General features: G+C 66.9%; 1 protein-coding gene across 4 annotated transcripts; it reads left to right on the top strand.

Annotated features, from left to right (window-relative positions):
- The first annotated feature begins 3169 nt into the window (after nucleotides 1-3169).
- On the top strand, nucleotides 3170-17293 carry SRRM2 (serine/arginine repetitive matrix 2). Of its 4 annotated transcripts, none has more exons than XM_073346512.1 (15): nucleotides 3170-3276; nucleotides 4935-5210; nucleotides 6277-6387; nucleotides 6727-6897; nucleotides 7167-7244; nucleotides 7391-7453; nucleotides 7675-7707; nucleotides 8044-8094; nucleotides 8475-8564; nucleotides 8700-8886; nucleotides 9119-14310; nucleotides 14618-14887; nucleotides 15178-15300; nucleotides 15491-15598; nucleotides 16062-17293. In XM_073346512.1, exons 2-15 carry the CDS (start codon nucleotides 4972-4974, stop codon nucleotides 16069-16071), a joined length of 6726 nt encoding a protein of 2241 aa, XP_073202613.1. In that variant the 5' UTR covers nucleotides 3170-3276; nucleotides 4935-4971; the 3' UTR covers nucleotides 16072-17293. The 4 variants fall into 4 exon arrangements, with proteins under 4 accessions (XP_073202613.1, XP_073202615.1, XP_073202616.1 ...); XM_073346514.1 differs by having other exon boundaries at nucleotides 9122-14310; XM_073346515.1 differs by having other exon boundaries at nucleotides 6727-6891.
- Nucleotides 17294-24092: the final 6799 nt, after the last annotated feature.

Below are 24092 nucleotides of genomic sequence, written 5' to 3' on the forward strand. Positions count from 1 at the left end.
GCCAGAGAGCGGCCTGGCGGGGGAGAGCCCGCGACCCCGAGGGGGCCCTGGGGCCAGAGAGCGGCCTGGCGGGGGAGAGCCCGCGACCCCGAGGGGGCCCTGGGGCCAGAGAGCGGCCTGGCGGGGGAGAGCCCGCGACCCCGACGGGGCCCTGGGGCCAGAGAGCGGCCTGGCGGGGGAGAGCCCGCGACCCCGACGGGGCCCTGGGGCCAGAGAGCGGCCTGGCGGGGGAGAGCCCGCGACCCCGACGGGGCCCTGGGGCCAGAGAGCGGCCTGGCGGGGGAGAGCCCGCGACCCCGAGGGGGCCCTGGGGCCAGAGAGCGGCCTGGCGGGGGAGAGCCCGCGACCCCGAGGGGGCCCTGGGGCCAGAGAGCGGCCTGGCGGGGGAGAGCCCGCGACCGAGGGGGCCCTGGGGCCAGAGAGCGGCCTGGCGGGGGAGAGCCCGCGACCCCGAGGGGGCCCTGGGGCCAGAGAGCGGCCTGGCGGGGGAGAGCCCGCGACCCCGAGGGGGCCCTGGGGCCAGAGAGCGGCCTGGCGGGGGAGAGCCCGCGACCCCGAGGGGGCCCTGGGGCCAGAGAGCGGCCTGGCGGGGGAGAGCCCGCGACCCCGAGGGGGCCCTGGGGCCAGAGAGCGGCCTGGCGGGGGAGAGCCCGCGACCGACGGGGCCCTGGGTCAGAGAGCGGCCTGGCGGGGGAGAGCCCGCGACCCCGAGGGGGCCCTGGGGCCAGAGAGCGGCCTGGCGGGGGAGAGCCCGCGACCCCGAGGGGGCCCTGGGGCCAGAGAGCGGCCTGGCGGGGGAGAGCCCGCGACCCCGAGGGGGCCCTGGGTCAGAGAGCGGCCTGGCGGGGGAGAGCCCGCGACCGAGGGGGCCCTGGGGCCAGAGAGCGGCCTGGCGGGGGAGAGCCCGCGACCCCGAGGGGGCCCTGGGGCCAGAGAGCGGCCTGGCGGGGGACAGCCCGCGACCCCGAGGGGGCCCTGGGTCAGAGAGCGGCCTGGCGGGGGAGAGCCCGCGACCCCGAGGGGGCCCTGGGGCCAGAGAGCGGCCTGGCGGGGGAGAGCCCGCGACCGACGGGGCCCTGGGTCAGAGAGCGGCCTGGCGGGGGAGAGCCCGCGACCCCGAGGGGGCCCTGGGGCCAGAGAGCGGCCTGGCGGGGGAGAGCCCGCGACCCCGAGGGGGCCCTGGGTCAGAGAGCGGCCTGGCGGGGGAGAGCCCGCGACCCCGAGGGGGCCCTGGGGCCAGAGAGCGGCCTGGCGGGGGAGAGCCCGCGACCCCGAGGGGGCCCTGGGGCCAGAGAGCGGCCTGGCGGGGGAGAGCCCGCGACCGACGGGGCCCTGGGCCAGAGAGCGGCCTGGCGGGGGAGAGCCCGCGACCCCGAGGGGGCCCTGGGGCCAGAGAGCGGCCTGGCGGGGGAGAGCCCGCGACCCCGAGGGGGCCCTGGGGCCAGAGAGCGGCCTGGCGGGGGACAGCCCGCGACCGACGGGGCCCTGGGTCAGAGAGCGGCCTGGCGGGGGAGAGCCCGCGACCCCGAGGGGGCCCTGGGGTCAGAGAGCGGCCTGGTGGGGGACAGCCCGCGACCGACGGGGCCCTGGGTCAGAGAGCGGCCTGGCGGGGGAGAGCCCGCGACCGAGGGGGCCCTGGGTCAGAGAGCGGCCTGGCGGGGGAGAGCCCGCGACCCCGAGGGGGCCCTGGGGCCAGAGAGCGGCCTGGCGGGGGAGAGCCCGCGACCCCGAGGGGGCCCTGGGTCAGAGAGCGGCCTGGCGGGGGAGAGCCCGCGACCCCGAGGGGGCCCTGGGTCAGAGAGCGGCCTGGCGGGGGAGAGCCCGCGACCGAGGGGGCCCTGGGTCAGAGAGCGGCCTGGCGGGGGAGAGCCCGCGACCCCGAGGGGGCCCTGGGTCAGAGAGCGGCCTGGCGGGGGAGAGCCCGCGACCGAGGGGGCCCTGGGGCCAGAGAGCGGCCTGGCGGGGGAGAGCCCGCGACCCCGAGGGGGCCCTGGGGCCAGAGAGCGGCCTGGCGGGGGAGAGCCCGCGACCGAGGGGGCCCTGGGTCAGAGAGCGGCCTGGCGGGGGAGAGCCCGCGACCCCGAGGGGGCCCTGGGTCAGAGAGCGGCCTGGCGGGGGAGAGCCCGCGACCCCGAGGGGGCCCTGGGGCCAGAGAGCGGCCTGGCGGGGGAGAGCCCGCGACCCCGAGGGGGCCCTGGGGCCAGAGAGCGGCCTGGCGGGGGAGAGCCCGCGACCCCGAGGGGGCCCTGGGGCCAGAGAGCGGCCTGGCGGGGGAGAGCCCGCGACCGACGGGGCCCTGGGGCCAGAGAGCGGCCTGGCGGGGGAGAGCCCGCGACCCCGAGGGGGCCCTGGGGCCAGAGAGCGGCCTGGCGGGGGAGAGCCCGCGACCCCGAGGGGGCCCTGGGTCAGAGAGCGGCCTGGCGGGGGAGAGCCCGCGACCCCGAGGGGGCCCTGGGCCAGAGAGCGGCCTGGCGGGGGAGAGCCCGCGACCCCGAGGGGGCCCTGGGGCCAGAGAGCGGCCTGGCGGGGGAGAGCCCGCGACCCCGAGGGGGCCCTGGGCCAGAGAGCGGCCTGGCGGGGGAGACCCTAGAATCATCCCCTCAGCGATCAAAATGGCGTCGGGAAGCGGTCTCACGGGCCCGCCCCCGGCCAGGGCATGTCCCAGAAGGCCTTGCGCCCCGCCGCGGGGCCTCATGGGCGCGGTAGTCCCGCCGGGGCCGGACTACGGCTCCCGGCCTGCCCCGCGGCCCCGCGGAGAAAATGGCGGTGTTCGGCGCGGGGCACGCCGGGAGCGGCCTTCCCCAGCAGGCTGGTGGTTACCCAGCGGGCTGCGCGGCTGCCGCGGCGCCTCATGGGAACCGGAGTCCCGGCGGCCCCGGCCGCCCTTTGCCCTGAGCTGGGTCGTGGGCATCCCAGTGGGCTGTGCGCCTGCCGCGGGGCCTCATGGGAGCTGTAGTCGCACCGGACCGGGGCCCCGCCATTGCCGGACGGAGCGTCCCCGGCCCAGCCGGACTACAGCTCCCGGCGTGCCCCGCGGCCCAACGGCACAGCGCACAAAATGGCGGCGGCAGGCCCCGCGCGCGCGGGGCCCGCCGGGAGCTGTAGTGCCGCGCGCCCGGCGCGCCCGCCGCCCCGCGCGGCGCGGCGCGGCCCGGCGGACTCCATTTCCCGTGGTGCCGCGCGGCGGGCGGCGCTCGCGGGGGCGGGGGCAGCTGCTGGCTCGGAGTCAGGCTCAGGCCGAGGCGGCGGCGCGGAGCGAGCGGGCGGCCTGGCTCCGTGAGTGGCGCAGACGCGGCGCGGGGGGCCCGGGGCCGCGGGGAGGGGCCTGGGGCGAGGGGGCAGCAGAGGAGGGGGTCGGTGGGGGGGAGGGGGCAGAGGAGGGGGTGGGAAGGGGCAGGACGGGGATAGAGGAGGGGCGGGGGCAGAGGAGTGGGTCGGTGGGGAGGGTCTGGGGTGGGGGGCAGGGGGGTGGGGATGGGGTTGGTGGGGAGGGTCTGGGGGGGTTGGGCGGAGGGAGCAGAGGAGTCGGTGGGGGCTGGTGTGGGGGGTGTGGTTGGGTAGGGGTAGGGGCTGGGATGGGGGCAGGGTAGATGGGGAAGGGAGGAGTGGGTGGGGGGCAGGGGGGATGGGGAAGGGGAGGGAGCAGGGGGATGGGAGGAGTGGGTGGGGGGCAGGGGGGATGGGGATGGGGAAGGGGCAAGGGCAGGACAGGGGGCAGAGGAGGGGCTGGGATGGGGGCAGGGTAGATGGGGAAGGGAGGAGTGGGTGGGGGGCAGGGGGGATGGGGATGGGGAAGGGGTGGGGAGGGGCAAGGGCAGGACAGGGGGCAGAGGAGGGGCTGGGATGGGGGCAGGGTAGATGGAGAAGGGAGGAGTGGGTGGGGGGCAGGGGGGATGGGGAAGGGGAGGGAGCAGGGGGATGGGAGGAGTGGGTGGGGGGCAGGGGGGATGGGGATGGGGAAGGGGCAAGGGCAGGACAGGGGGCAGAGGAGGGGCTGGGATGGGGGCAGGGTAGATGGGGAAGGGAGGAGTGGGTGGGGGGCAGGGGGGATGGGGAAGGGGTGGGGAGGGGCAAGGGCAGGACAGGGGGCAGAGGAGGGGCTGGGATGGGGGCAGGGTAGATGGAGAAGGGAGGAGTGGGTGGGGGGCAGGGTAGATGGGGAAGGGAGGAGTGGGTGGGGGGCAGGGGGGATGGGTATGGGGAAGGGGTGAGGAGGGGCAAGGGCAGGACAGGGGGCAGAGGAGGGGCTGGGATGGGGGCAGGGTAGATGGGGAAGGGAGGAGTGGGTGGGGGGCAGGGGGGATGGGGAAGGGGAGGGAGCAGGGGGATGGGAGGAGTGGGTGGGGGGCAGGGGGATGGAGAGGGAGCAGGGGGGCAGGGGAGGGTGTGGTGAGGACAGGAGAGGATGGGTCGGGAGCAGAGGTGGGGGTGGGGGCAGTGCAGGAGCCACAGCCCCCCACCTGGGGGTGACCCTCAAAGTACAGATTTTTCCCCTGTAATTGTTGCGTCTCCCCCTTATCTCTGCTCCATAATCCCTTCTCCCTCTCTGCCCCCCCCATCCTCCTCCTGCCACAGAGCGTCATTTAGGCCATCCCTTCCCCCTGCATGCCCCCCATCTTCTTGTCTGTGCCCCCTCCCTGCAGTCTCCCCAACACCAAACCCCCTCCTCAGGCTCCCCGGAGGTCTGCCCTCGTTTACATGCTAATTTGGATCTAGCTGTGTGTTGTCATCCTAAAAAGACGTTTGTTGGGGGTGGGTTTTGTGTTTGGTATGTTCGGGGCGGAGGGGAAGGGCACCCTTGCTAGGGGACCAGGAACGAGGAATCAGGACACCTGGGTTCTCTGGGAGGGGAGTGGGGTCTAGTGGTTAGCGTGGCATGCTGGGGCCGCTGGCAGCCCGAACTCGGGGGTCTGAGGCCGTGTGTGTCTCCGCAGGTCTTGCAGGCCCGGGCGGTGCTAGCCTGGCGGCGCCATGTACAATGGGATAGGGCTCCCCACTCCCCGGGGCAGCGGCACCAACGGCTACGTCCAGCGCAACCTCTCGGCCGTGCGGCACAAGAAGGAGCGAACCGACTACAAGTCGGAGGAGGAGCTCAGGAAGCTGGAGTCGTCTCTGGTGAAGAAGCCCAACCAGGAGATCCTGGACCATGAGCGCAAGCGGAAGGTGGAGCTGAAATGCCTGGAGCTGGCCGAGCTCATGGAGGAACAGGGGTACGTGTGGGGGTGCTACACTGTGTCACACGTGGGGGGGGGCACATTGAGGATGGAGGTGGGATGCAAGGGGCACAGCGGAGGTGGGGATGGTTGGGGGCACACTGGGGGTGGGACATGGGGGGGACGCATTGGGAGGGCACACAGGGAGCTTGGGGGCACACATCGGGGGTGGGGATAGGATGTGGGGTTTGTAGGGGGGCACACATCGGGGGTGGGGATGGGACGTGGGGCGTTTGTGGGGGGGCACACATCGGGGGGTGGGGATGGGACGTGGGGCGTTTGGGGGGGTACACATCGGGGTGGCGATGGGAGGTGGAGGTTGTTGGGCACACATCGGGGGGTGGGGATGGGACGTGGGGCGTTTGGGGGGGTACACATCAGGGGGTGGCGATGGGAGGTGGAGGTTGTTGGGGGGCACACATCGGGGGGTGGGGATGGGACGTGGGGCGTTTGGGGGGGTACACATCAGGGGGTGGCGATGGGAGGTGGAGGTTGTTGGGGGGCACAAATCGGGGGGTGGGGATGGGACACGGGGGTTGTGTGTGTTGGGGGGGGTGCATTGTGCTATGCCGATGAATGTAGCTAGGGTGCCCCAAAGTAGGCTGTACCCTGCCATGGAGAGGGCCCGTCTCGTGCTCCAACGGGCCCCTTGACGCAGTGCAGGGGTGCATGGGGGAGGGGGCATGTGCCGTGGGTCCCTGTCTTCTCAGGCTGTGGCCTGGTGGCTGGAGGAGCTCTCGGGGCAGGAGACCCCAGTTCAAGCCCTCCTGTGGAGAGGGGACATTGCCCCGGCTCTCTGCCCCCGGGCTGGTGGGCCCGTAGCTGATGCTGCCACCGCTGCCTGTCTGTCGCCTTCTTTGGCGGGCACCGTAGAAAAGGCCTGGGAGGCACCGAGACCGTGGGGTGGAGGGGGGGGTCCACGTTGCCCCCGACTTGCTTTGGGAGCTGCCGGAGGATGGAAAAGCCGGGCACTGGCCCAGCCTCGCTCAGGTGTCCTCGGCCAGAGTCCGGGGACACCCCGTCTCGCCCGGCGCCCCCTGACTCTCCTGGCTCCTCTCCCCAGTTATGCTGAGGGCGAGATCCAGGAGAAGGTGGCGACCTTCCGGCTCATGCTCGTGGAGAAGGACGTGGCTTTGGGCAAGGAGGGGGAGCAGCAGCCTGAGCAGAAACCAGCGTAAGTACCCAAGAGGGCCACCAGCAGTGGGGCGCTTCCCCCAGCGTGCCTCCCCCCGGCATTGCGAGCTTCACTGGCTGGGCACTAGAGACGGGCTCCACCTTCCCTTCCTGCGTCTCGGGCCTGAGGTGTGTCAGCGGGTGCCCCATCCCTGCCCCCCTCGGCTGTGCCGATGCCCCTCACTCCCGACCCGCAGCCCCCTGCTAGCCCAGCTCTGGGCTCCCCCCAGCTCTGCTGGTGCCCCTCACTCCCGACCCGCAGCCCCCTGCTAGCCCAGCTCTGGGCTCCCCCAGTCTTGCGGTCTGTTGCGCCCCTTACCGCCTCCTCTCCCCTCCCCAGGGTCACAGAGACCCACCAGCTGGCCGAGGCCAATGAGAAGAAGAACGAGCGGCTGAGGGCGGCTTTTGGCATCAGCGAGAATTACGTCGACGGGAGTTCGTTCGACCCCAGCCGCAGGGCGAAGGAGGCGGCGGCTGCCAAGCAGCAGCAGGAGCAGCAGAAGCAGTACGGGTACTGGCTGGGGTGCCCCCTGCTGGGGTCTTCGGGGTTGTGGGGGCCCCGTGCTGGCAGGGGGCAGGCTGTGTGCGGTGCTGGGGTGGATGCTCAATACCCCTCCCTGTCTGGCCTGAGTTGCAGCCCTGCACTCTAGCGGCGGGAACGCAAACAATAGGACACAAGCTCGAGGTCTGTTGCCTCCATACCAGGGGTTCAGCTCTTGGTGAGGGAGGGGCTGGACCAGGGGCGATTAACCCCTTCACGCCTGCTCTGTCTGTCCCCAGCCTGGTCCGTGAGTCCAGCAGCTCCTGCTCTCCATCCCCCAAGCAGAAAAAAAAGAAAAAGAAGAAAGACAGAGGCAGGTGAGTACCAGGACACCTGGGTTCTCTCCCCAGCTCTGGGAGGGGAGTTGGGTGCAGTGGGTAGAGTGGGGGGGCTGGGAGCCAGGTCTCTTGGAAGTCTCTGATGCCCTCCAACTGCGTTTGACTCCAGTTGCATTCCCCTGCAGGTCAGAGAGCAGATCCCCTTCTCGAAGGGAGAGGAAAAAGAGCTCTAAGAAAAAGAAACACAGGTAAGGGATGGGCTGGCTCGGGGTGGGGGGGGGGGAGGGAATGGGACATGTGGCCTTTCCCCTGTAGGGGGCGCTGGCTCCAATCCAGCCCCAAGGCGGGTGACTGGCTGGCTCTGGGGGTGGGGAGTCTATGGGCCCCAGGGTCTGTTAGTTGCGGGGTGATTGGGACGCAGTGGGGTGCCATGGTTTTGCTGACCTCACATTCCATGTTCTCTGTCCAGGTCTGAGTCAGACTCGAAGAAGAGGAAACACAGGTGAGGGACTGCGCTGGTTTTTCTTAGTGAAATGGGCAGCCCCGCCCTGTCCCAGCAGGGGGCGCTGTGGGGGTAGCTCCTGGTGACTCCAGCCCTGGCCTTTCCCAGCAGGGGGTGCTGTGGGGTGGAGCGGGGCGGTGGCTTTTGGGGGGAGCTCCTGGTGACTCCAGGCCTGGCCTCTCCCAGCAGAGGGCTCTGTGGGGTGGGGCGCTAGCTGTGGGGGGAACTCTGGGGTATTCTAGCCCCGGCCTCTCCCAGCAGGGGGTGCTGTTGGGGGCGGGGCACTGGGCGTGGGGGGCTCTCCCGTTTCCCAATGGTCCCTGTTACTCACCTCAGGTCTCCCAGTCCCAAGAGCAAACACAAAGCCAAGGAGAAGAAGAGGAAGAGGTAAGAGTCCAGTGTGTGCCCCCCCCCCCGAATGCCACAGCTAGTCCCCTCCTGAACCCCTGCACCGCTGTCAGCCCCCTCCTGCACCTCCCTGGCCTGTGCCCCCCAATGCTGCGGCCAGACCCTTCAGCCTGCGCTCCCCATGCTCCCTGATTCTCGCCCCCCACGTCGCCCACCCCCTGCTGCCAGGATTCCTCCCCACTAATCACCCCCCCTCCCGCCTGCGCTCCCCACACTCCCTGATTTGGCTCCCCCCCCCGGCTGCCCTACCCCTCCACCGGCCAGGATTCCTCTGATTTCCTCGCCCCAGCCTGTGCTGCTCACGCTGCCCACCTCCCAAGGGCAGGTATTATTCCCCCTAACCGACCGCGTGCTCTCAGATCCACCAGCGAGTCGGCATCCCAGAAGGGCCGAAGAGGTCGCTCGTCCTCTCCAGACTCTTCCTCCTCCTCGGAGAGCTCGCGGAGCAGGTAGGCGCCCCGCCGGTGGGGTGGGGGTGGGGTGTCAGGGGCGCGGGATCCTGCCTCGAAGGGCTTCCTAACACCCAGGGGGTGTTGCTGCTCTCAGTGATCTCTGATCCTTCTCTTTTGCCCCAACCTCCCCAGGTCCCGGAGTGTCACCACTCAGAAACGGGCTTCCCGGCCCAGCGTGAGCCCTGCCGCGCCGCCGCGGAGGAGAGCTGACCCCGAGGGTGCCCCAAAGGATGCCCCCAAGAGAGATCACTCAGCATCCCCTGAGGTCAGCCGGCGTGCACAGAGTGGCAGCCCCCGGGAGGGTCGAGATAAGCGAGAGGTGAGTGGTGGGGGCTGGGAGCCAGGACTCCTGAGTTCTCTCCCCAGCTCCGGGAGGGAAGGGGGGTTTAGTGAGTCAGAGGGCTGGGGGAGGCTGGGGGAGGCTGGGAGCCAGGACTCCTGGGTTCTATCCCTGCTCTGGGAGGGGAATGGGGGCTAATGGGTGAGAGCAGTGAGGCTGGGGGTGTGGGTTGAAGTCCATGCAGTAGCAGCTCTCTCTCCCCCTCCCACAGAAGCAGTCTTCTCGGCGCTCCCCGCGCCAGCGTTCCTCCTCCCTGTCGCCCGTCTCCGAGGGGAAGCAGAAGGACAAGGATCACCCCCGGCAGCCAGAGCGCAAATCCACCCCCACCCTGACCTCGGCGCGTGAGCCACGCCCGCAACGCCGCTCCCCGTCCCCCGAGCCGGCCCGGGAGAGGGCTTCGTCCGGCCACAAGCGCCCACCCTCCAAAGAGACCAAGTCCCCCCGTTCCTCCTCCCCGCCTCCGAAAAAGCCAGTGGCTGATCGCCCCAAGAGCCCGTCGCTAGTGGCTGCCCCCTCGGCACCGGCCACGACCCGGAAGGCCCCCTCCCCCCAGCCATCCCGCTCAGGCTCTGAGAGCGACGAAGACTCCTCCTCCTCTTCTCCCGAGCGGGATAAGCCGGCCCCAAGCAGGCAGGAGAAATCAAGGGGCTCCCAGCGCCGGGACCGCTCCAGTTCTTCCCCGGAGCCCTCCCAGCCTGCTAAGGCTGCCCCCAAGCCCTCGTCCCGGCGTGAGCGATCTGGCACCCCCGCGAAGAGCGCCAAAACCCGCTCCCTCTCAAAGAGAGACGCCAAGTCACGCTCGCGGACGCCCCCTTCCCGCAGGGAGCGCTCCCGCACCCCGCCCCGCCGGGGAGGGCGTTCCCGCACCCCGCCCCGCCGGGGGGCCCGTTCACGCACGCCACCGAGACGGGGCCGGTCCCGATCCCGGAGCCCCCAGTGGAGAGGCAGGTCCCGGAGCCCCCAGAGATGGGGCCGTTCCCGTTCCCGCACTCCACCCAGGTGGGGCAAATCCCGTACGCCCCAGAGGAGGGGGAGATCTCGCAGTCCTCAAAGACGAGGATGGTCCCGCTCCAGGACACCCCAGAGGCCTGGCTGGTCTAGGAGCAGGAACACGGCGAGGCGGGGTCGGTCTAGAACCCCGCCCCGGCGAGGCAGGTCCCGGTCTAGAACCCCGCCCCGGCGAGGCAGGTCCCGGTCTAGAACCCCGCCCCGGCGAGGCAGGTCCCGGTCTAGAACCCCGCCCCGGCGAGGCAGGTCCCGGTCTAGAACCCCGCCCCGGCGAGGCAGGTCCCGGTCTAGAACCCCGCCCCGGCGAGGCAGGTCCCGGTCTAGAACCCCGCCCCGGCGAGGCAGGTCAGGGTCCTCTCCCAGGCGGGAGAAATCACTGATTTCAGCCAGGAGGAGCCGCTCTGGGTCGTCAGCTGAGCGGAGGAAGAAATCCAGGCTGCTCCTGCGGAGGAGCCGGTCAGACTCGTCGCCAGAAGTAAAGCAGAAATCCAGGAAAGTGTCAAGACGCAGCCGCTCCACATCATCCCCTCGCCTACGGAAGAAATCCAGATCATCACCTCGGAGGAGCCGCTCTGGCTCATCATCTCGGCCAAAAAAGAAATCCAGATCTTCCCCTCGGAGGAGCCGGTCAGGGTCGTCTCCAGTGCTGAAAAAGAAATCCAGAACGCCTTCCAGGAGGAGGAGGAGGAGATCTGGATTGTCTCCGGCACTCAAAAAGAAATCCAGAACACCACCTAGAAGAAGCCGGTCTGGATCGTCTCCAGAAGTGAAGAAGAAATCCAGGTCATCCCCCAGACGAAGGAGATCTGGATCTTCTCCATTGGCGAGAAAGAAATCCAGATCACCACCGAGACGAAGCAGGTCTAGGTCTTCGCCAGTGTTGAAGAAGAAATCTAGATCACCACTGAGACGAAGCAGGTCTAGGTCCTCACCAGTGTTGAAAAAGAAATCTAGAACACCCCCGAGACGAGGCAGATCTGGGTCCTCTTCAGTGGTGAAGAAGAAATCCAGATCACCACCTGTGAGAGGCCGATCCGGGTCTTCTCCAGCATTGAGAGAGAAATCTAGATCGCCCCCGAGACGCAGCAGATCTGGATCATCTCCAGCCATGCGAGAGAAATCTAGATCGCCCCCGAGACGCAGCAGATCTGGATCATCTCCAGCCGTGCGAGAGAAATCTAGATCGCCCCCGAGACGCAGCAGATCTGGATCGTCTCCAGCCGTGCGAGAGAAATCTAGATCGCCCCCGAGACGCAGCAGATCTGGATCGTCTCCAGCCGTGCGAGAGAAATCTAGATCGCCCCCGAGACGCAGCAGATCTGGATCATTTCCAGCCGTGCGAGAGAAATCTAGATCGCCCCCGAGACGCAGCAGATCTGGATCATCTCCAGCCGTGCGAGAGAAATCTAGATCGCCCCCGAGACGCAGCAGATCTGGATCATCTCCAGCAGTACGAGAGAAATCTAGATCGCCCCCGAGACGAAGCAGATCTGGATCATCTCCAGCTGTGCGAGAGAAACCAAGATCACCCCTGAGACGAAGCAGATCTGGATCCTCACCAGAACAGAGAGAGAAATCTATATCACCTCCTGCGAGAGGCAGGTCTGGCTCCTCTCCTGGGTTGAAGAAGAAATCCAGTTCTCCTCAAAGGCAAAGTGGGCTTGGATCTTCACCAGCAGTGGAAGGGAAATCCAGATCTTCTCCAGGGAGAAGCAGATCTGGATCCTCTCCAGAATTGAAGAAGGTGTCTAAGACCTCTCCAAGACACAGTGGTGCTGTGTCTTCTCCAGTGGTGGAAGAGAAATCTAGCTTGCTTCCAAGATGTAGCCAGTCTGGATCCTCTCCAGAACCGATGAAGAAATCCAGATCGCCGCCTGCGAGAGGCAGGTCTGGATCCTCTCCAGAACTAAATGATAAATCTAGCTCACCACTCCCAAGGCATAGCCAATCGGGATCTTCTCCAGAGCCAAAAAAGAAATCCAGATCACCTCCAAGATGTGTTAAGCCTGGTGCCTCTCCAGTGGTGAAGGAAAAATCCAGATCTCCTCAGCCATGGCAAAGCCGATCCGGATCCTCTCCAGAAGTGAAAAAGAAGTCCCCATCTCCGCCCATGAGAGGGGTCTCTGCAGAGCAAGCAAAATCCAGATCGCCTCCCTCACTGAGCGGATCTGGAACATTGTTGACACTGAAAGGGAAATCCAGTTCGCCCCCAAGACGCAGCCGATCCGGATCCTCTCCAGGGTCAGGAAGCAAGCTTGGGGCAGTTTCAAAACACAGCAGGCCCGTGGTTTCTCCAGAAGCTACAGAGTTAGTGAGGATTTTAGCAAGTCAGGTCAAGCCGATGTCTCCTGAGACAAAAGACAAATATGGAATGTCCCCAAGAAGGAGCAGATTGGGGTCGTCCCCTGGCATCAGAGAGAAATCCAGAACACCTCCAAGCAGCTCGGAGTCTTCTCCAGAACGGGCAGAAATATCCTCATCACCTCTGAGACGCAGCAGATCTGGCTCGCCCCCGAGGCCGCGAGAGAAGTCCCGATCGCCCCCGAGGCCGCGAGAGAAGTCCCGATCGCCCCCGAGGCCGCGAGAGAAGTCCCGATCGCCCCCGAGGCCGCGAGAGAAGTCCCGATCGCCCCCGAGGCCGCGAGAGAAGTCCCGATCGCCCCCGAGGCCGCGAGAGAAGTCCCGATCGCCCCCGAGGCCGCGAGAGAAGTCCCGATCGCCCCCGAGGCCGCGAGAGAAGTCCCGATCGCCCCCGAGGCCGCGAGAGAAGTCCCGATCGCCCCCGAGGCCGCGAGAGAAGTCCCGATCGCCCCCGAGGCCGCGAGAGAAGTCCCGATCGCCCCCGAGGCCGCGAGAGAAGTCCCGATCGCCCCCGAGGCCGCGAGAGAAGTCCCGATCGCCCCCGAGGCCGCGAGAGAAGTCCCGATCGCCCCCGAGGCCGCGAGAGAAGTCCCGATCGCCCCCGAGGCGCAGCAGGTCGGGCTCATCTCCCAGGCCTCGAGAGAAATCCCTATCTCCTGCAAGGTATGGCAGTTCTGGCTCATTTCTGAGATCTAGAGAGAAATCCAGATCGCCTGCAAGGTACAGTATATCAGGCTCGTCCCTAAGACTTCGAGAAAAATCCAGATCTCCTCCAAGGCGTGGCAGGTCCGGCTCATCCCCGAGACCTCGAGAGAAGCTGGGGGCGTCTCCCAGAAGCAGCCGCTCTGGGTCGTCTCCAGAGAGACCGAAGGGCCCGACGAGGCGTGGTCGGTCCAGCTCCCCCTCCAGAAGGGGGAAGTGGAGATCTTCCCTGCGGCGAGGAAGATCTGGGTCCTCGCCCAGGAGAACCCGCTCCCGGTCCATCTCCAGACGAGGCAAATCCAGAAGCTCCCTGCGGAGGGACCGATCCATCTCGTCGCCCGGCAGGAGCCGCTCGAGATCCACCTCGCGATTCTCCCGCCGCCGGGAGCGCTCGCCATCCTCGCCCCGCCGCGGCAGATCCCGCACGCCGCCCCGCCGAGCCCGAGCGGGGTCTTCCCCCCGGCGCCGCGGCTCCCGGCAGCCCCGCTCCCGCTCCCCGCCGAAACTGGACGTCTCCCGCACTCCAGCCTCTTCCTACCGTGGCCGCTCGAAGGCGTCACCAGCCAGGACCCGCTCAGGCTCGGGCTCACCGAAACGAGCCGGGAGGAGGTCCCGCTCACCGCCGGTGCTGGAGAAATACCCCAAAGTGGGAGCAGCTGACAAGACAGCACCAGGCAGAGCTGAGAAGATGTCGCCCGTGGTGGTGGTGCCCATCCGGCGCAGTCCGTCCTGCTCCCCGCCGGCGCCGGACGAGGCCTCCCCCAAAGCCAGGAAAGCCCATTCCCCTGCCCCCAAGATCCACTCCCCACGGCCAGAGGGATCTCTGGGAGCGGTGAGGAATGGGGGTCCAGCGCCCGCCTGGACCCTGAACTCCTGCCCTGTCGCCCCTGGGGGCTCCCCACCTGCCGGCCGCCTCCCCCCAGCCAAAGGGCCAGAGAAAGTCAGATCTTCCTCCTCTTCCTCTTCCTCCTCCTCCTCTGCATCCCACAAGGTGCCCAGCCCCCTGCCCGCCCCACTCCCGGTGCTGCCCCCCAAGGAGGAAGACAGGGAAGGGCCAAAGGTCAAGTCGGAGCCGCCAGCCCCGGAGGGGCCCGGGGAGCTGCCAGACAAAGCCCGGAGTGGAGTCCCCAAGCTGCTGGTGCCGCTGCCGGTGCCCCCCCGCACCCCGTCCAAAGAGAAGAGGAGCTCGTCCACCTCCTCGTCGTCCTCCTCGTCGTCCTCTTCCTCGTCCTCGTCCTCTTCCTCCTCCTCCGACTCCAGCTCCAGCTCTTCGGAGTCCAGCCACGACTCTCCAGCGAGCAAGGGACCCGACCTGGAGACAGCGAAGAAAGAGTGAGTCCCCTGCGGTGCCCCCCCGGCCAGAGCCCCCCCACAATGTGGCATGTCCCCGCTCTCCCTGGTCCCCCATGGCACGGCAGGCCTGTCCTCTGCCTGGTCCCCCACGGCCTGTCCCCATTCCTTCGCGGCACGCCCTCCCATCTCCGGCCCCTTGCAGCAGGGCACCCTTCACCCGGCTCCCCACCCCATTCCTTCTGGCCCAGCCCAGTGCCCCCCTGCTGAGCCACCACCCTGCGCATGGTGCCCCCTGCCCAGTCCCACTCTCCCCTGCCCCAGTTTCTCACTCTGCCCCTGTCCGCAGGTCCCTGAGTCCGGCGCAGAAGGAGCTGGCCCGCGAGGGGCGCCCCCTGGAGGTGGCCAAGCGGAAACGCCGTTCCCGAAGCTCCAGCAGCTCCAGCAGCAGCTCAACGTCTTCATCCTCCTCGTCGTCCTCCTCGTCTTCCTCCTCGTCGTCGTCCTCCTCCTCCTCGTCCTCTTCTTCCTCCTCCTCCTCTTCCTCCTCCTCTCCTAAGCCGGGGCCCCAGCCACAGCCGAAGGCGGCCCCCAAGAAGCTCTCGCCTGAGCAGAGGCGGTAAGTGTGGGGTGTTGGTCTGGACGCCTGGGTCCTCATTGTCCTAGGGGTTGGGCATTGCCAGGCTGGATACCTGGGTCCCTGTTTTCCCCTGGATCCCTCTGGGTCTGTCTGAGGGGAGTTGGTGGTTGATGCCAGCCCGGACGCCTGGGTCCCCATTCTCCCCAGGGAGCAGGAGCACAGCTGGCTGACCCTGGGTCCCCTGCCCTGTCCTGCCCAGAGTGCTGCTGGTCCCACCCCCCGCAGGGGGCGCTGCTCTCTCACCTGCCATCCCCCCTTCCCCCGTACAGCTCCCGGAGCCCCCGGAAACCGATCGACTCCCTGCGTGACTCGCGCTCTCTCAGCTACTCCCCGGCCGAGCGGCGCCGGCCCTCCCCCCCGGAGCCCCCCCCGGCCCAGCGGGAGCGGCACAGGTAGGTGTCTGCTGGAACCCCAGGGACCAGCTCGTGGGCGGGAGGGGGGCTAGGAGGGAAGGGTGAGGGGTGGGGGGGCTGAGGAGCAGGGGAGGGGGGAATCGGGCGCCTGGGAGGGGGCAGGCTTGGAGGGTTGTGGGTCAGATCTGGGGGCCCCACTGACCCTCCCCTTACCCGGCGCCCCCCTCAGTGACAAACCCTCCCAGAGGAGCCGAGGAACCAACAGCCGCTCCCCGGGTCGCAAGCGCAGGCGGGAAACGCCCAGCCCCCCCCACGCTGCCCGTCGCCGAGCGTCCCGGTACGAGGGGGCTGAGACGGGGCTAGATGGGCCTGTGGGTCTGATCTGGGGGGGCTGGGAGAGGGCAGGATACCAGGGTAGATGGGCCCATGGGGCTGATGAGGGGGCAGGATACTGGGGTAGATAGGCCTATGGAGCTGATCTGGGGCAGCCAGGAGGGGGCAGGATACCAAGGTAGATGGTCCCATGGGGCTGATCTGGGAGGGGGTGGGGTACATGGGGCTGATGGGTGTGGGGTGCAGGACAGGGCGGGATACATGGGCCCGTGGGGCCATCTGGGGGGCGGATCGGGGTAAATGGGCTCATGAGGCTAATCCGGAAGGGCAGGGAGGTGGCGGGATACCGGGATAGATGGGCCTGTGAGGCTGACCCATTGGGGTCTGCATTTTCCCCCTTTCTCCACAGGGGGCCAGACCTCTCCCCATATCCCCTTAACCCTTCCCCCCCTTTCTCCTCTTTTCAGGTCGCCGTAGCCCGCGGGGCTCCGCCCAGCCTCCAGCAGCAGCGCCCTCTAGCAGCGGCACCGGCAGCAGCCTCCTCTGTTTCCATTGGTTCCTTCCTTCACTTCCCCCTCCCTCATTGGTCGGCGGCTACGTCCCGCCCCCTCGGCTGCCGGGGCCCCGCCCCGTTGTGACTCGAATCTCGTTTTTTTCCCATGTGAGCGTTTCAGTTTTTTCTCTTCTGTGAGTTTTACCGATAAAAAAAACCCGACAAAACTTCTGTGTTTTGAGACAAGTGGGGGGTGGGGGGGGAGTTGGGTTGATTTAGACAAAAAATGGTTAAAGAGGAAAACACAAAAAAAGTGGGGGGGGGGTTGGGGAGGGGAATTGAAAAAGCCGGCTTGATTTAGTGTTTCTCAGTCGGGGGGCTGGCGAGATCCTGCTTCTCCGGCAGAGACCTGCATGGCATGGGATGGCATGCGTCCCCCTACATTTCTGAGGTGCATCGCCCCTCTTTGAAGCACCCCCAATTTTCAGGGGGTGAATCCCCCCAAATCTCGGGTTTAGATCACCCCTTTCTTTTGCAGCCCCCCCCCAAATTTTAGGGGGTAGATTGTTCCGCTTTCACTGGCAGCTGCTCCAGAATCTCAGGGGGCGCTCTCGTTGCGAGCACCCCAAATTTCCAGGCCCATATCCCCCTTCCCAGCCCCCCCCAAATTACTCTGATTGGGGGCAAGGAAGTGATTTTGAGTTCTCCTTGCCGTTAAAATGTGGGGGAGCGCCTCTTCGGGCTCACGGTGGGGGTTCTCGCTATCGATATTTGGGGGGATGTTAGCAGGAGCATCCTGAGTTCCAGGGCACAGTCTGCCCTCTTCTCAGGAGCCACCCCCAAAATTAGACTCCTTTTTAGGGGAGCATATGTGCTTTCAGTTAAATTTGGAGCACCTCGTCTGATGTGTGGAGGGGGCAGAGTTGGGGGTTCACCGGACCCCCCAATAGAGGATGTGAGGGGGGGCTCTTTGAACCCCAGAGCCCAGATCTGCAGTTTTGGAGCGTGAGTGGCTGTGCCGCGGGCCCCACAGTTTGGGGGGTGGTGGTGAGCCGGCTGAGAAACCCTAAATCGAAGGGCAGATTGGGGGGTGGGGCGGGGGGTGGGGCAGAGAGTTTTCTTCACGTTTCTTAAAAGCGTTCGATTTTTTTTTTAATCTGTACAGCAAGGAGACATTTTTCTGTGAAATAAACTACGAAATGCAGAGCCTGCGCCCCCTCCCTTTCCTCGGGTGCCTGCGTCTTTCGGGGGGCGGCGGGGGCCCCCCCAAACCTCGCCCCCTGCTCCGGGCGGCCAGACAATAACCAGGGAGATGCTCCCCCCCCGGGACCCACAGGGGGCAGGAAAAAGCCGGGGAGGGATCCCTGCATAATGGGGGTGCCCGGGGATGGTTAGGGGGCTGGGGGAGGGGCTCACTCCAGTGAACCCCTTTATGGAGCGACAGGCAGGATCCCGGGGGCTCCTGAGCCTGCTGCTATATCAGCAACGGCCACAGGAGGGCAGCACCGGGCGGACCAAGTCCAGCCCTGCTTTCCCCCTCGCCTTGGTGCAGGCTGGAAAGTCCCATTTCATAACCCCGCTGGGCCCCCCCCCACCCCAGCCCTGCCGGTGCCCCTCACTCCCGACCCACAGCCCCCTGCCAGCCCAGCCCTGACCCCCCCGCCCTGACCCCCCCTGCTCTGCCGGTGCCCGCCCCTCCCGACCCGCAGCCCCCTGCCAGCCTCGCCCTGACCCCCCAGCTCTGCTGGTGCTCCCCCCCCGACCCGCAGCCCCCTGCTAGCCCAGCCTTGACCCCCCCTGCTCTGCCGGTGCCCCTCACTCCCGACCCACAGCCCCCTGCCAGCCCAGCCCTGCCCCTCACTCCCGACCCACAGCCCCCTGCCAGCCCAGCCCTGACCCCCCCGCTCTGCTGGTGCCCCCCCCGACCTGCAGCCCCCTGCCAGCCCAGCCCTGACCCCCCCGCCCTGACCCCCCCTGCTCTGCCGGTGCCCGCCCCTCCCGACCCGCAGCCCCCTGCCAGCCTCGCCCTGACCCCCCAGCTCTGCTGGTGCCCCCCCCCGACCCGCAGCCCCCTGCTAGCCCAGCCCTGCCCCTCACTCCCGACCCACAGCTCCCTGCCAGCCCAGCCCTGCCCCTCACTCCCGACCCACAGCCCCCTGCCAGCCCAGCCTTGACCCCCCCAGCTCTGCCGGTGCCCCTCACTCCCGACTCGCAGCCCCCTGCCAGCCCAGCCTTGACCCCCCCCTGCTCTGTCGGTGCCCCTCACTCCTGACCCGCAGCCCCCTGCCAGCCCAGCCTTGACCCCCCCCGCTCTGCCAGTGCCCCTCACTCCCGACCCGCAGCCCCCTGCTAGCCCAGCCTTGACCCCCACCCCGCTCTGCCGGTGCCCCTCACTCCCGACCCGCAGCCCCCTGCCAGCCCAGCCCTGCCCCCCCAGCTCTGCCGGTGCCCCTCACTCCCAACCCTCAGCTACCTGCCAGCCCAGCCCTGACCCCCCAGCTCTGCTGGTGCCCCCCGCTCCTGACCCGCAGCCCCCTGCTAGCCCAGCCCTGACCCACCCCCCCAGCTCTGTCGGTGCCCCTCACTCCCGACCCGCAGCCCCCTGCCAGCCCAGCCGTGGGGTCCCTTCCCTCACAGGGCTCTGCCGGTGCCCCTCGGCGCTCTACTTCTCCTGTGTGTGGTAGGCAGGTGGTTGCAATGGTTTGTGCAGCTTGCTGCAGGGAGCAGGGGCTCAGCAGGGGGCACTCTCCCCTGGCAGTCAGGGCGGGCCCCAAGGCGGCACTAGGGGGCGCTGTGCTGCAGGGAACGGGGTGAAGCTCAGGGGAAGCATTTCCTTTGAAAATGTCCCCAAGCCCCGGAGTCTGGGTCCAGTCCCAAACCAGGGGCGTCTGTTCTGCCTCCCTCGCTCCCCCTCAGCACCAGAATGGATTTTACCTCCCACTTTGTGTTCCCGGCGTCACTGTGCGGCTGTTCCCCTGCTGCCCCACCCCAGAGCTGGCTGCATCTCAGCCGCAGGTGAGTCATCCCTGTGCAGCGTTGTATGTGGCTGTTCCCCAGCCGCTCCGCCCCAGAGGTGGCTGCATCCTAGTGCCAGGTGAGCCATCCTAGTGCGGTGTTACATGCGGCTGTTTCCCAGCTGCCCCACCCCAGAGGTGGCTGCATCTCCGCGCCAGACAAATGAATTTGAGGAGGCAGATTTATGAGTTTTTGTCTTTCAATGCAGCAGTTTATTTGAATCCAGACGCTGGCTGAGGTACAGTCCCTAAATCCTTCCTCCCCGGCTTTGTGTGGATAACAACCTTCTATAGCTGTTTTGCCTCAGCAAAGATTTGAAACCATCCCCCCCTTTCCCGGGCCAGGGTCTGAGCAGACTCTGGGTGCTCCCCAAGTTTGGGTTCCTGATACCTTCATTTCTTCTGCTCCTGAATCCCCGGGACTCTCAGGGGGCTTTTCACCCCCAAGTCCCGGACTCCTGGGTCCCTCCATTCTGACACCACGGCTTCCCTTGGCTCCTTGCTCTTCTCCAGTGCCTGGATGCCTGGGTCCTGCCCTCAGGATCTTCTTTGTCCTCCAGGTGCCCGCGTCCTCTTCCCACCCCCAGCCACAAGACCCGGACTCCTGGGTCCCGTTGCACCAACACCCCCACCTCTGGTGCTGGGAACCACTCCCCCCGTTTCTCCTCCCAGACCCCGGGGTCTTGGACTCCTGGGTTCCCTTCCCCCACCCTCTCTGGCCCCCGGACTCCTGGGTCCCCAGCCCCTGCGGCGCGGCGGTCTCTCCTCCCGTTGCTCACAGTACACTCATCCATAAAGTAGGAAACACTACACGGGACACGGCGGTTTAGTAGTGCTTTCTACTTTATGGAGGAGTCCACTGTCCGTATCGGTGCCAGGTCTCAAGCGGCGTCCTTCGGCGGGCACCGCCCTGTGCCAGGCTCCGGCTGCCCCGTGCCCTGCCCTGCCCTTCCCTCAGCTCCCGCTGCCTGCGGTCCCCGGCTGGGTAGATGAACAGGGAGCCACAAGCAGAGGGGGCCGGTTCAGGGACCCGGGGAAGGATTGTCAGAACCCAGGCGTCCGGGCCCGCAGCCTCCCCTGCTCTAACCACTAGACCCCACTCCCCTCCCGGAGCCGGGGAGAGAACCCAGCCCTCCCCCTCCTCTACCCTGGTAGACCCCACTCCCCTCCTAGAGCTGTAATTTGGTATAATTAGCAACAAAATAATGACTTGTGCAGTGAGCGTTGTAAACGAATGATCACTTATTACTTGACTGATTTAACAGCAAGGGGTTACAACGATCACTGCAGTATTAATTCTCTAATTACAATATTAAAATAAAGATCCTGATTCTGCTTAACTCGTTGCCAATTATCAAACGACCCCTCATGATCTCCAAGGTGGATCCGCTGCTCGTTAGGTGGTGAGGAACGATTTAAGCGCCATTTAACGCCGCAGAGCACAGGCTCTTGATTGAATTACTCATTAGAAAACGGGGATTAATTACTAAATACTGTTATTATTAAGAGACTAATAATTATACAATTCTGACCAATTGTTAATTGTCATTTCTAGCTGCAAAAAGGGTTTTCTGGGCTGCAAATAAATCACTGTGAAATGGCTAATTATTGGAAAGCATAGAGAGCAAATGAGAAGACGCGCAATGTAATTTCCTAGGATATGGCTAATGATTGCAAACGTAATCGCTCGGTTCCTAATTTGACAACCGGCCGCTGGCTCCTTGCAGGGCTGCTGGCGTGGGAGATGGACCGATTAGAGACTAGAGCCTCAACGTCATTTTAGCCGAGGAAACTGTCTCAGGAGGATCGGTGCAGTGAGCAAATTATTTTAGAGTTGGCAAATAAGGCAAGAAATAATTAGTAAGGAATCCCCAGCCCCAACTCCCCTCCCAGAGCTGGGAGAGAACCCAGGAGTCCGGGCTCCCAGCCCCCCTGCTCTAACACACTAGCCCCTTCTTCCCTCCTGGAGCTGGAAGAGAACCCAGGAGTCCGGGCTCCCAGCCCCCCTGCTCTAACCCACTAGCCCCTGCTCCCCTCCTGGAGCTGGAAGAGAACCCAGGAGTCCGGGCTCCCAGCCCCCCTGCTCTAACCCACTAGCCCCTGCTCCCCTCCTGGAGCTGGAAGAGAACCCAGGAGTCCGGGCTCCCAGCCTGGAGCAAAGGAGACCTTCTTACCTGTGCCCCGTATCCAGCTCACAGGTATGGGATTCAAGCGAGGTGCTTCCTGATGTTAGAGGCTGGGGGGACCCCAAAATCCTTGTTTGCTTGGTTGGGAGGAGAGGGGCTCTGAGCCTGTACTCCCCACTTACTGCTGCCCCCCTGCAGAGATTGGGGCATGACTCCCAAGAGGAAGAGGCTGGTGGAGGGACTAAGCAGGATGGGGGACCCCAGAAGGGACTAGAGGCAGGTACTCTGGGGCTCTGCATCCCTGCGCCCCAGACTCGGGCCCCGGACGGATCCCGCCCCCCGCTGTGGTGGAAGCGGGAAGCAGGCGCCATTTTGCTGTTGCATAAACCCCTGTGCGGGTTTGCGACAACTTCCGCTCCTGGGGGGCGCAGCACGCAACAGACAGCCCAGCAACCCCCCCTCCCAACACCCCCCAGTTCCAGAACTGGGGACACTGAGGCACAGAGAAGCAGAGTGGATAGAACCCAGGAGTTCTAGCTCCCAGCCTCCCCGCTCTAACCACTCGACCCCACTCCTCTCCCAGAGCTGGGAATAGAACCCAGGAGTCCGGGCTACCAGCCCCCCCCCTGTTCTAACCTCTAGACCGCACTCCCCTCCCGAAGTGGGGAATAGAACCCCGGAGTCCTGGCTCCCAGCCCCCCCATCTCTAACCTACTAGACCCCACTCCCTCCCCGAGCCGGGGAGAGAACCCAGGAGTCCTGCATCGCCATAGGGTGAGAAACCCACCTGTGTCTGTGGCGGGGTTGGGGGGCTCAGGGTGGAGGACGGGGGGGCTCCGGTCAGCAACCTGCAGAGGAGAGAGAGCGAGGAGCCGGTGACGGGGCTTTTTATGGTTGACCCGAGGCCCTCCCACTATGCGCCCCTCCCCCGTCCCGCACCAGTCATGTGATCGGCCGCCCTCCCCCGCCCCCCGCCCAACCACAGGAAGTGGGGGGCCGTGGCTCGAAGTGGGGCCTGACAGCGGAAATTCTAGCCCCCTCACCCAGCTCAGTGCATAGCTTCACCCCTGGCCGCGTGGGGTTAATGGACCCAGCCCCACATGGTGGCAGGAAGGGGATCTCGGCCCAGAAAGGGGAACAACCCCCCCACCCACTCCGGCTCCTCCAGACCCGTTAAAGGGCCAGGGGCAAGAGTTGGCTTGGGGAGCTGTGCCGGGGCCCCTCACTACCGACCCGCAGCCCCCTGCTAGCCCAGCCCTGCCGGTGCCCCTCACTCCTGACCCGCAGCCCCCTACTAGCCCAGCCCTGCCCCCCGCCCAGCCCTGCCTGTGCCCCTCACTCCCGACCCGCAGCCCCCTGCTAGCCCAGCCCTGCCCCCGCCCAGCCCTGCCGGTGCCCCTCACTCCCGACCCGCAACCCCTGCTAGCCCAGCCCTGCCCCCCACCCAGCTCTGCTGGTGACCCTCACTCCCGACCCGCAGCCCCCTGCCAGCCCAGCTGGGAGTGGGGTCTGGGGGGGTTAAAGCTGTGGAGCTGGGAGCCAGGACTCCTGGGTTCTCTCCCCAGGGGCAGTCAGTGGGGGTCAGGGGATTGAGGGCCAAGTACAGACAGCCAAGTACCCTGAGTCCCCCCCCACCCGCGCTCCAACTCCTGCCCTGCCCTAGCTCAGGCCCCTGGACTCTGGGTGAGCACAGTGGAGCTGGGGTGGGGGACAGCAGAAAAGCCCCCTCCCCTCTAGCTCCCAGCCCGCCCCCATCCCCATCTATTCCCTCCTGGCTCCCTGCCCCCAAGCTACCGCCAGGCCCTGCCTTCCCCTCCCCCGCAGGCTCGGTTAACGCTGTGACCTTAATTTTAGTGGTTATGGCACATCTGGTGCAAGTGTGAATGGAAAATTCATAACGTTTTGTGGAAGGGCGGGGGCAGGGCTGGGCTAGCGGGGGGCTGCGGGTCGGGAGTGAGGGGCCCGGCAGGGTTGGGGGGCAGGGCTGGGCTAGCGGGGGGCTGCGGGTCGGGAGTGGGGGGCCCGGCAGGGTTAGGAGGCAGGGCTGGGCTAGCGGGGGGCTGCGGGTCGGGAGTGAGGGGCCCGGCAGGGTTAGGGGGCAGGGCTGGGCTAGCGGGGGGCTGCGGGTCGGGAGTGAGGGGCCCGGCAGGGTTAGGGGGCAGGGCTGGGCTAGCGGGGGGCTGCGGGTCGGGAGTGAGGGGCCCGGCAGGGTTAGGGGGCAGGGCTGGGCTAGCAGGGGGCTGCAGGTTGGGAGTGAGGGGCACAGGCAGGGCTGGGCAGGGGGCAGGGCTGGGCTAGCAGGGGGCTGCGGGTCGGGAGTGAGGGGCACCGGCAGGGCTGGGCTAGCAGGGGGCTGCGGGTCGGGAGTGAGGGGCACCGGTGGAGCTTGGGGGGGCCAGGGCTGGGCTAGCAGGGGGCTGCGGGTTGGGAGTGAGGGGCCCGGCAGGGTTAGGGGGCAGGGCTGGGCTAGCAGGGGGCTGCGGGTCGGGAGTGAGGGGCACCGGTGGAGCTGGGGGGGCAGGGCTGGGCTAATGGGGCTGCGGGTCGGGAGTGAGGGGCACCGGCACAGTGGGGGGGGGGGGTGGAGCCCCACAGGTGTAGGTGGGTGGCTTCCCCTCCCCCCAGGCCCTGCTTCCTCTTTCTGTCTCTGGGGGTGGGAGGTGCCGGGTCGCTGGAGCTGGGGGAACTGAACCATGGCTGAGGGCAGGGGGTTGGCGGGCCGGGGGGGGGCTTCACTCTGCAGCTGTTTCCCTGCCCCAGAGCTGGCTGCATCTCAATGCTGGGGGGCAGCTTGTGTGAGCTCAGCCCGGAGAGTTGGGGGGGTTAACCCTGGGGCTGGGCCCGGGGATCTGAGGCTCACATGGG

The sequence above is a fragment of the Lepidochelys kempii genome, chromosome 6 (assembly GCF_965140285.1).
Source record: "Lepidochelys kempii isolate rLepKem1 chromosome 6, rLepKem1.hap1, whole genome shotgun sequence".
In the NCBI taxonomy this organism is placed as follows: domain Eukaryota; kingdom Metazoa; phylum Chordata; order Testudines; family Cheloniidae; genus Lepidochelys; species Lepidochelys kempii.